The 12,405-nt window shown below is 41.3% G+C and overlaps 1 protein-coding gene across 12 annotated transcripts in view; it reads right to left on the bottom strand.

The window, feature by feature from the left end:
- Positions 1 to 12,405, bottom strand: part of wnk1b (WNK lysine deficient protein kinase 1b) — a 189,365-nt gene that overhangs the window by 33,698 nt on the left and 143,262 nt on the right. For all 12 annotated transcript variants that reach the window (XM_048549635.2, XM_048549630.2, XM_048549632.2 and 9 more), the window contains one exon: positions 6,130 to 6,225. In XM_048549635.2, coding sequence (XP_048405592.2) covers positions 6,130 to 6,225 — 96 coding nt within the window. The remainder of the gene's footprint in view (positions 1 to 6,129; positions 6,226 to 12,405) is intronic.

The following is a 12,405-nucleotide window of genomic DNA, read 5'->3' as shown; positions in this document are numbered from 1 at the left end:
TTCTTGATCTCACAAGGAAATCAAGAGCTACGGGGAGAGTGCAGGGAAGTGGAGTTGAAATGCCCATCAGCCATGATTTAAATGGCAGAGCGGACTTGATAGGCCGAATGGCCTTACTTCCACTCCAATGTCTTATGGCCTTATGTTTCTGTTATGGCTATATTATCCCAGTTCCAACAGCTAATCTATGCTCTGAGCTCATCTGCCTTACCAGTCAGGCCTTGTGCACTGAAATAAATACACTACAAACCAAAAGTCTTTCATCTCCCTCAAAGGTGCCCCTGGCTTTCCTGAATAGTAATCTTGCTCTCGATAGCTAAGTTTTTAATTTCTCAGAACTGAGGAGCTCCTGTTTATTTCCCATTTTCTTCTCTTTTCTCCCATTGACCCCTCGATCTTCTTTCCAGAGGTAAAGCGGGCTGGAGGCCCGAGCGATGTGGAGTCAGCCAACAGACTGGAGGCCTGAGCAACGTGGCAGCTGTCACACTGGGGACTGGTGCAGGCGGTCAACAGCTTGTGACCTGGGCAGGCCACATGTTGAAACTCTCCCTGCACTGATCTACTGAAAGGTTGTAATGCTTAGCTTTGTTACTACATTCTCAATTTTCTAACTTATACTATGAATAACCAAGTAATGTAACTTCTTTTCCTTTCTTTTAACATGTATATCGAAGATCTATACTGAAGTACCCTACACCTAAGATCCCACCATATGGGATGACACTGTCAACTTGTCCTTATACTCCAAACTTCCGTACTAGACTACACGTGACAATAAATGATATTCTATTCTAAGAGGTTTAAGTCAGCAGAACCAGAAACAATTTGTAAAACTGTCACAGGATTCCAGCAGAAGAACTGCAAAGAGTCAGTCAAGCAAGAAATAAAAGAGCTGAAATAGGAGTGATATATTTCTGGTATTGAGTACCTATAACAGGTATTACAGAGAAACGATCAAAACTTAGCTCTGCAGTTTATGTCAAGTTCTTTCTATTCACCCCCTCCAACCCCATGTGTCTGTGTCTGTCTATAAATACCTGTATAGATGTATCTTCGCTTTTCTTTCCTGTAATAAGTTTGTGGTTGTTGGGTGAAAACCACTTGTCGGCTTGTGGGACTACGTTTAGTGACTAGCCACCATTGTAATCAATTGCAAAAATTTAACTTATGATCCATCAAGCCAGGACCCAATCCGGTATCTGACTCGTCCAGTATTATCATCAGCTGAAATCATAAATACTTGATTTTCACCAATTCATCTAATCCATACACATTTTCAAGTCAGCTGCAGTAACTCTCAGAATACATGATGGCAGGCAGCATTGGCTGATTATCACAAAGCCCAAACATATGTGCAAAGCATACTGAAGTTACAACTGTGCACATTACCAGGTTTCCTACTTGATTGATTTTTGTACCTAAATTATACCACATCTTTATTGTTTTGCTCAAGTAAGCTTTTGTTTCACAACATGCAGCCAGTGGATGCTGGTAAAGGCAACCGACAGAGATAGAAATGTAGACAGTAAAAAGAATAGAATTCTAGACTGAGGGAATTGTATAACTTTTTTTATAGGTAATATGATGTGAAACAGCAGCAATCATAGTGGAATGTTATAGAGGAGCCTTGTCAAGTTGGGGAAAGTTACAGTTTTAAAATTTGGACAGAGCAGAACATTGAAGCCAACACAGGCTAGTTTAATTGGCAAATCCAGAAAGACGACAACACTGGAACCAGGAGAAACATGCTGGCAAAAGCCAAACAAAATTGGTTAACCAGAGTAACAGTTCACACAATAAAAAGCAAGGGAAAACTTTGGAATTTGATCTAAGTGGCTATACATTACAGTGGTTACAAATATGTTGCTTTTTCTCTGCAATACCCGCAATATTCATGTCACAGGCAATTATTTCATTTATCTGGAAATTATTTTGTACATATTTCATATATAATTTTAAACTAGATCAAGTAAAGGTGTGGCAGCAGAGGTGATATAGCACAAGCATCACTTGAGACACTCTCAGAAGTATTGAGATTCAGGGTAATTATATCCATAAATAAATATCTGCATCTTCAGGAACTGCAGCTTAGTGGTTGAGCTGGTGTCTAATGTATAGACATTGCACGGTATCAGGGAAGACAAGCGTTACCTTGACACTTGAACCAAGGAGTAGCCATAAAACTTGAGTTCAGAAGTGGTGTCAGTTTGGTTAGTTGTCATGTGTGGTTCAAGACATCACTCTACTGTAGAAAAGCCTGAGCCTTTGTCCCAACACAGCAGAATGCCTGGAATGTTATGCTGCCTTCCCAGTGTCAGACTAAGAACAGCCTGGAGGTGAAGAACAACTTTGGAGTACAAGAGGAATGATCCAGTTGTCACAGTCTGCATTAGAACCAACATAGATACAACCATAAGTAGAAATAATGTTCTACTCAAAGACATTGAGGAGTGGTTCCCAAAGAACCTCAAGCGCAATCATCCTTAGATTATTAGTTGAGCTATGCATCAACTGGTGTAGGGTAAATCTAATTACAGAATCAAAAATGTGACCTTGTGGCAGAGGAATAATGGGTTTCAACTCATCAGGCAGAGCTGTTCATTGGAGAAAAGGAGGAGGAGAGGGGACCTAATTGAGGTATACAAGATAATGAGAGGCACAGATAGAGTTGATAGCCAGAGACTATTTCCCAGGGCAGAAATGGCTAACACGAGGGGTCATAGTTTTAAGCTGGTTGGAGGAAAGTATAGAGGGGATGTCAGAGGCGGGTTCTTTACACAGAGAGTTGAGAGAGCATGGAATGCATTGCCAGCAGCAGTTGTGGAAGCAAGGTCATTGGGGTCATTTAAGAGACTGCTGGGCATGCATATGGTCACAGAAATTTGAGGATGCATACACGAGGATCAAGGGTCGGCACAACATCGTGGGCTGAAGGGCCTGTTCTGTGCTGTACTGTTCTATGTTCTAATAAAATTGGCCCAAAATCAACATCTTGGTGATTATAATCCTAGAGGTACAGATTGGGAATTAAACTTGGGGGAGAACAGAAGGAAAACTTAGAAATCAAAAAGCAAGTCAAATTATAGAACAGTGCAAGAATTTAAAGGAAGACCAGCAGTATGATACAGAAATTGACAGCAATGGTACATCTAAAAAAAAGTCATGCAAATAGTGGTTTTAAAAAAGGCTCATCTGAACACCTAAACACATACACATTAAGAGTTGGTGGGACAAACAAAGTTAAATGGCATGGTTATAAAGTGATCAAGATTGGGAAACAAACATTCCAGTGTACACAACAGTTCAAAAAGACAGACACAACGTAAAAAGGAGCCGTGTAATGCAAAAAGCATCAACAGTGAAGGACAACACAACAGTGAGAAAGAATCTTGGCTCATAAGATCAGAAAGTAGAATCATAATGGATGGAGATTTGGAATACCAAAGATCAAAAAACAGGTGAAAATAGTTTACAGGGCCCCTAACAGTGGCTAGACTAACAGATACAGCAACAAGAGAAAAAAAAATTAGAATTATTGCTTTTGTTCACAAGTTCTAAGGGTTTTAAACCTAAATACATTTTGGAGCAAATGGGCAATGGTGGCCCGGAAAAATACCTTTGTACTAATCAAGCAAATTATGACAATTTGGAACCAGAGATAATATAATGAAGCAGTTCATTAGCAATCTCCCTGTGAAAAATCAACTAAGCAAAGAAGTAACTAAAATAAAATTGGATTCCATATCAAGTTTGAAAGCAGGACCGTTCATATTTACACAAGAATCTTAAACTCAAATCAAACCAGATTGGATACAGTTCATTGGGTAAACTGACAAAAAGAGAATTTATTTATTGGATTATCTCATGCTAATGTTTTGCTCCCCTCTTCACCACTTCTAATGCAGATCATGACAATTGGATCATTCCTCTTACACTCTGAGTTGTTCTTCACCAATAAAGGTGTTTTTAGCCTGACACTGGGAAGGCAGCATAACATTCCAGCCACTCTGCCAAAGTAAGGACAAAGGTTCAGGCTTTTCTAGAGTAGAAAGCTGTCTTGAACTACACATGATAACTACCAAACTGACACTACGTTCTCTGCAAAACTGGATGAGGATATTAAGCACAACATATCCAAGTTATTAATAGAGTTTGCAATTAGCATGAGATCCAAACACCATTGCATTTTGACTTGGGTACAGCCTGTCAACACAACCTTGTTACATTTATTTATTTATTGCGCTCCTGAGATGCTGCTTGGCCTGCTGTGTTCATCCAGCTCCACACTTTGTTATCTTGGACTCTCCAGCATCTGCAGTTCCCATTATCACTGATACATTTATTTCTGCATTGCTTTCTATCTGTTAACCAGATCTCAATCCACATAATGACCCTTAACCGAGACCAAGTAGCAGGTGATAACCTCTTGTGGCACCTTACCATGTGCTTTTTGGAAGCCAGAATACATACATTTAGTGTTTGCCTTGTCAAATCCTCAAAAATTAAAGTTTATTTAACAATTTCTTTCAATGGAAGAGAAATGATCAAGCAAAGTTTGAAAATTTTAAAGAATGAGGCCTGAACTCATCAAAAGATTAATAGAAAGCTTGAACTGGTACATACAAACAGACTGCTTCCTTCAGCAGGAGGAAATACTACACTGAGGTAGTGCAGGGGTGAAAAACGCTCTTACAAGTAACACTTTTTGAATGAGATGTCGTGCAAAGATTCCATCTTCCAATCTGGATTGCTTTGAAGTATCCCATGGCTCTACTACCCTGGCTAAATTCTGCTTTCAGTCATCACAGATAGAGATTTTTGGCCAATTATCATATGACATGGGAATTTGCTCTGTGCATACTGTCTACAACATTTCATAAATTTCAAGTGACTACATTTCACAAAGTACTTAATTATCTGTAATCACAAGATTTGCTCATGCTTTGTGAATTCATTGTTATTTTTCCTATGGAAAACTGAGGGAAACCAAACAAAAACTAAGCCTATTTGGCAGTGAGATTAAAAATTGGTGAAAATAGTAGTTACAGATATACCAGCTGGGACATAGCATGTGAGTAGAACTTGAGAAACAATTGTAGACAAGCTTCAAGAAGGAGCTCATTCCTTCCATCAACCTCAATTGGGCACTGTGGTATTTAATCCAGTTTAATTTCCTACATGGAGGTGTCACAAAGGCAAAAGCTTGCGCAAGAATAAAACTCAATGCCAAAGAAAGACAGAAAACTTCAGGTCACATTTGAACATTGAAACCTACACCATTCAATGTAATACTCCATGAATGAGTTCGTCACAGTTGCAGCATACCAAGAAATCGGAGTTCCTATTCCAGCAAAAGTGCATAGAAGTCCTCTATTTAGCTATAGGGCACAGGACTAGTACAAGGTGTCAAAGATCATGTCGATAAAACCCAGGTGGTCTCAAGAATTCAAGCAATCAAGCGCAAAGCCATTGCAAATGTCATGCTTCATGGCCACTAAACAGGAAGCAACTATTCCACAGAGATCAGTTTTTGCGCCTGACTTTATCCCAGCATCCATCACATTTTATTTCCATCTGGTGCAAGCAAAAATCAACACAACTAATAGGAAATTTCTCTTTTCAAAACACAGCTTTAGATTTTCATAGTATCAGTACTCCGTGAGCCAGTTCAATACTCAGCACAGACTAACACGAGCCTGCCAAAATTACTCCAATGACAAACAAAACCCAGCCATACATTTTCACCATGCAGTGTATAATCCACAGGTCATCACTTCCACTTGCTCAAGATCAAATAGCGATGGGCAATAAATGGTGACCTTGCCTGTGTGATGCATGCATCCTAGAAGTGCATTTTCAAAATAAAAAGGTTGACTGGAAGTTAATGAGAATATTTCCAACATGTTTTTTCCAAGAGTTTTTCCAAATTATTTGACTGTTTGTAGCTCTGGAAACTGGTGACAAAACAAAAATTGACACCTTTACCCTTTCAAATTTAAAATTACTAATATTCTTCCACTAATATGCCCCAAATTTACTTTCAAGTCAGCCAAACTCCCTTAAGTAGTCATAAATTTGAAACACAATAGAAAACTTGAAAATGTGGTAATTTAGTAACTCAAAACTCACCTGTACTGATGTGACAGGAACTGGTACATTTGTCACAGTTTCTGGACTCAGGGCACGTCTTAATTGGGCATCCAAAGTGTCTAACGGTTGTTGTGACTGAAGGAAGATAGAAGTTTTACTAAGTTATCCACAAATTCATGCTGCACCAAAAACAGTAATGCATTCCTAATACTCATTGATACTTCAGCTGAAATATTATTGTAGCCACAGTTTCAACTTCCCCTGGTTTTGAATCAAACCTATGGTGGAGTTCATACATAAAATTCTCAAATATAGGAATGCAAAAACACTGAATTCCTAGTATTATTACACAAAAAAAGTCAATTTTGATTCACACCTTAATTTCTAAGTTCAAAACCACTGACTTGGCAATCTCTAAAAGAAGGGTGAGGGTAACCTTGGACTAGCTATTAAGTTCTGAGCAAGAGGCTCCTTGCCACCAGAAACCAATGAAGCAGCAGATCGAAAGACTTATTTGCCTATTTGGTCAGTAGTTTGTAGCCCTGAACAAAAATATTTAAGAGATAATGTGAAAAATCTAAAACAGATGCCTCTCATATCTTACTTTCTACAATGGATCACACGCCAATGTTTTATTGAATATATTTTGTTCAAACATTTGAGTCAACTATAGACTCACAGAATGATTACAACGCAAAAAGATGTTACTTAGCCCATTAATTCTGTACCATTTCTCTGTAAGAATACTTTAGCTCATCCTGTACTCGCCTTCACATCTTTCTGAAAGTATGATGTCCAGAACGGCATGCCATACTCCAGGTGCACGTAAACCAATATTTATAAAAGGTTCATCACAACCACCTTGCTTTCATGTTCTATACCTAAATATAGAAAACCTAGACTCCTATCCTGCAGCCCAATGGTCTCCATGTGAACTTCACAAGCTTCAAAGACCCCCTACCCCCGACCTCATCTCAAGACCAGCCCAACTCGTCCTCTCCTCCTTAACCTGTCCGCCTTTTCCCTCACCTATCCACTCCTCCCACCTCACTGACCAAACCCCGTGCCCCACTTTCTACCTACTAGCCTCATACCCGCCTCTTTGACCTGTCTGTCTTCTCTCAACTGACCAACCCCCATTCCAACTCCCTACGTACACTCACCTTTACTGGCTCCATCCCCACCTCCTTGACTTGTCCATCTTCTCTCCACCTACCTGCTCCTTTATCCACCTTCCATCATCTTCTCCCCCACTCTCTATTTATTTCAGAGTCCCCTTCCCCTCCCACATTTCTGAAGAAGGGTCCAGACCCAAAACATCAACTTTCCTACTGCTATGATGCTGCCTGATCTGCTGTGTTCATCCAGCTCTACACCTTGTTATCTCAGTCTCCAGCATCGGCAGCTCCTACTATCTCTGCATGATTTAGTAACCACTTTCTCAACCTGCCTGGCTCTCATCCATCCATTTGAAAGGCTCATTCTTCAGAACTAGAGCCAGCCAAGTCTCCTGCCTCATTAGGCCAAAGATTCACTGGTTAATAAAACTCTTCCAAATACAGTTCAGTAAATCTTCTCCCTCTCAGACAGCTAAACTATTGAAAGGGCAGAAGTTGAAAAACAGTACAAAACAGGCTACTGGAACCAAGTGCAACCAGTAGGTTTTTCTGCATGGCCAAGTATGTGACAAATTTCATGCGATAATGTTAGAATGTTGCCTGTGTAACAAACTAACTGTGCAATCAGATGATTTAAACTATCACTAATTAGATCTAAAAGAATAATCACTAAAAGACCTTGGCCGACTGAAAAAGTATGATTGTCATCAAAAGTAACTGATTGTGGGAATTTGCATGCCATCTTCAAATCCTGCTCGAATAAACTGGTGAACAAGGAAACTAGTGTCATCAGGTCACAGAGCGAGGAAAGCAGTTTGAACTCTCAGCCCTTATTGGGATAATTAAAATCCATTTTATTCTACAGTTCTTGCACCTCTCCAATTTTCCTGAAAATTTTCACTAGTTGATGAATTACAAATACACCCATAGTATACTGGCATTTGTATAAATTCTAATCTTAAGTGAGACATAGAAGTGTAACATTTAGGATCAGGAGGAAGTCATTTAGCCTTGTGGGGGTGCTCCATCGTTCAAGATGGTTATGGTTGATTGGGTTTGGTCTCAATTCCACATTCCTTCCAGCACCTCTTAAGCCTTTCAATTCCCTTGTCTATCAAAAATACATTGACAAGAACTGGAAGACATCTTTTCTCCTTCTAGCACAATGACATTCCTCTTAAATCAAGTATCACTACTCCATGATAATAAATTGTGAGGCTAGATGAACACAGCAGGCCAAGCAGCATCTCAGGAGCACAAAAGCTGACGTTTCGGGCCTAGACCCTTCATCAGAGAGGGGGATGGGGAGAGGGAGCTGGAATAAATAGGGAGAGAGGGGGAGGCGGACCGAAGATGGAGAGTAAAGAAGATAGGTGGAGAGAGTATAGGTGGGGAGGTAGGGAGGGGATAGGTCAGTCCAGGGAAGACGGACAGGTCAAGGAGGTGGGATGAGGTTGGTAGGTAGCTGGGGGTGCGGCTTGGTGTGGGAGGAAGGGATGGGTGAGAGGAAGAACCGGTTAGGGAGGCAGAGACAGGTTGGACTGGTTTTGGGATGCAGTGGGTGGGGGGGAAGAGCTGGGCTGGTTGTGTGGTGCAGTGGGGCGAGGGGACGAACTAGGCTGGTTTAGGGATGCAGTAGGGGAAGGGGAGATTTTGAAACTGGTGAACTCCATACTACTTTGCATTTAGGTTTTGGAGTAGATTTATAGCTTGGGTTATGGATGTTGTGTTGGTTGGCTTGCCCATCTAGTTTGTTGTTCCGCAAATGTTTCATTACCCTGCTGGGTAACATCATCAGTGCAGCCTCTGAAAAAGCTTCAACATAATATTTGTTTTCATATTCTAATGGCACCTCATTTCTCCTTTCCAATGTTACATCCTAATTCCCACCCCTGGCCAATTTAACTCCACCTCATTTAACACTAGCTCCTGATACCAACTTGAAGGCAAATGTGTGCATGCACATTCTAGCATACTGGTCATCTCCAAACTGCCAGGCTGCCTGACACCACTCGGTGTCAACTGGGGAGACAATGGCCTAGTGTTATTGTCCCTGGACTGTCAAGCCAGAAACCCAGGTAATGTTCTGGGGACTTGGGCTCCAATCTCATCATGGCAGACAGTGGATATAGAATTCAATAAAAATCTGCAGTTAGAAGTCTGATGAAGAACAATTGTCAGGGAAAACCCTATAGGAAAGGTGACTGCCATCCTTACCTGGTCAGGCCTACACGTGACTCCAGACCCACAGAAAGTGGTTGACTCTTAATTGCCTTCTAGGCAACCAGGAATGGACAACGCATGCTGGCACAGCCTGCGATGCCGTCATCCCATGAATGACTATCGAAAAAAGTCAGTGCCCCCCATTTGTGGTTCCGGGGCCCAGGACTAAGTAATTGTCAGAATCAGACAGTCAGAGCTCTACAGCACAGAAGTAGTCTCTCCAGCTTATCACGTCTGCGTCATTCAAAATAAGCACCAACCGTTAAAATTCCATTTTCCAGATCACAATTTCTCAAACAGTGGAATGTCGACATGATTTGCTCTCTACGTCAAAGAAGAGAAAATGCTTGGAGGAGGTTTTGATGATTCAGAATGTACCCACATACATGCACACACACAACAGGTTCAGAGATATTTCATGTATTCGAAAAAGCTTTTCCTCCCCCGCCCTAAAAGAAGTGTCTGGATTAGAAATATACTGTTGGTCTTGTGTAGTGATGGGGTAGAAGTGGTGATCAGTAGGAGCTTTCCTTGGCCTTGTTTGAACTGATGCCAAGGGACTTTGTGGTATCTGGTATTCAAACTGCCCAACCCAATACATGCAACAAAAGACCAGAGGTCAGGCTAAGACTGCCTGGCTGCCATTCTCTCCCTTGTAATATCTAGTAGCAACAGCTCTGAGTGCAAGTTTGGGTGGCCCTGGAGTGACAGTAATTGTATAAAAGTCAGTGATTCCCCCACCACCTCCTCATTTCTGGCAATATTCTGACTACCCTCCTGTCTCTATTCTCAACAGCACATGGTATTGGAGTAATCCAGCAGCCACTACCTTTGCAGGGTTTTTTTTTGTCTCCAGTGTGCCTGCTAGAACTCATTCCTCTCTATGATGTTGGTATCAACTGTGGACCACAATCTCAGTGTATTGTTCCCTTGAACACACTGCAGCCGCATAGTGACGTGTTGACTGTTGCATCATGGAGACAACATGCCAACCTGAAATTGCATCTGCTGCAGCTGCAAAAACATCTATTTTACCAAATTGGAGAATTCTCCCATTACTACTGTTTGCCTACAAAACAGCCTCCTCCCTCACTGTACAGCAAAGACACGCATAGTCATAACTGAATAATGGTTGGAATGCAAGGGGATTTCTGCACGACTTTCTAGTTCTTCTGTGCTGTCTGGTAGTCACCCATTCAGTCTATGCTTGCAAACACTTGAACAGTGGTGTGACCAATTTGAGCAGTGGTGTGACCAATTTGAGCATAGTTATCCACATATTCTCCAGCTCCAAAACCTTAAGTGATGACACTCTCCGCATCTGAGGAACATCCAAGGCCTGGAGTGCACAGTTCCTTGCAAGTGGAGCCCCAGTGGGTGGGATTGAGTGTAAGGTATTTGGTATGCTTGCCTTTATTGTTCAGTGCATTGAGTTGGGAGGTCACAATTAGAATACTGCATCTAATTCTGTTCTCCCTGCTATAAAAAGGATGCTGAGAAACTTGAAAGGATTCAGAAAAGATGTACAAGGATATTGCCAGGGTCGGAGGGTGCAAGTTATATACAGAGGCTGAATAGACTGGGGTTATTTTACCAGCAACATAGGCTGAGCAGTGACCCTTGAGGTTTATAAAATGAGGAGCATGGAAAGGGTAAATAGGCCTAATCATGTACCCATCCAGATGCTTTTTAAAATGTTGTAATTGCAACTACCTCCACCAGTTCCTCTGGAAGTTCATTCCATACACGCGCCACCCACTGTGTGAAAGAAGTTGCCCCTCAGGTCCCTTTTAAATCTTTCTGCTCTCACCTCCAACCTATGCCATCTAGTTTTGGACTCCCGCACCCTGGAGAAAAGATCTATTCACCCTATCCATGCCCCACATGATTTTATAAACTTCTATGAAGGTCACCTCTCAGCCTCCAACACTCCATGGAAAATAGCCCCAGCCTATTCACCCTCTCCCTACAGCCTCAATCCTTCAACCCTTGCAACATCCTTGTAAAACTTGCCTGAACCCTTTCACGTTTAACAACATTTTTCCTCTGGCAGGGAGACCAGAACTGAACACAATATTTCACGTGGCCAAATCAATGACCTGCTTATGCACAAATGACCTCCCAACTCCTATACCCAATACACTGGCCAATAAAGGCAAGTGTACCAAAGCCTTCTTCACTACCCTGTCTACCTGTGACCCCACTTTCAAGGAACCATGAACCTGCATTAGGTCCTGAGGAAGGTTCACCAGACCCGAAACGTTTTTACATTCACAGATGCTGACAGACCCGCTGGGCTGTACCTGCAATTTTGTTTTTGTTCCTGATTTACAGCATCCATAGTTATTTCAGTTTTTAAACCTGAATTCCAAGGTCGCTTTGCACAGCAACACTCCATGGCCTTACCATTAAGTGTACAAGCCAACCCAATAGCAAACAGAGTTCAGCTAGATGCTAAAATACATCTAAGTGAGCTTGTTATCACAAGTGGATGCTTATTCATTGGTTGCAGATGATGTTGCTGGAAGTGAGGTGAAAGAGAAATCATTAAAGATGCTTGAGGAACTCCAAATAAGACAAAATAAAAAAACAAAAACATTCTTGGAGATGCTTTGGCTACTTTGGATAAGATGTAAAGGTTGATGGAGGAAAAGAGACAAAGGACGAAGTTAACGTTATCATCAACTATTCCAATTGATATCCAGTATCAAAAAGGTGAAACACCATGTAAACAGAGGATTTTCTTGGACTTTCTTCAATCTCCAATTTGTTTACAGATCTGGAAATAAACACAAGGGTCCAAATTCACAATTCCTCACCAATCATGCTGCTGTTGATGCACCACTAAACTCATATTTTGTCCCAAATTATCCCGACTCTCACTTATTTTATGAAAAAAATCTAATTTGCATTAATTACTTCAGCTTTATGCCTCAGGAGTCTGCTTCACATCAGTAACTGTCCACACCTCAGG

This window comes from Stegostoma tigrinum, chromosome 18 (assembly GCF_030684315.1).
Source record: "Stegostoma tigrinum isolate sSteTig4 chromosome 18, sSteTig4.hap1, whole genome shotgun sequence".
Classification (NCBI taxonomy): Eukaryota; Metazoa; Chordata; class Chondrichthyes; order Orectolobiformes; family Stegostomatidae; genus Stegostoma; species Stegostoma tigrinum.
This window is presented reverse-complemented; position numbering and strand designations above follow the sequence as displayed.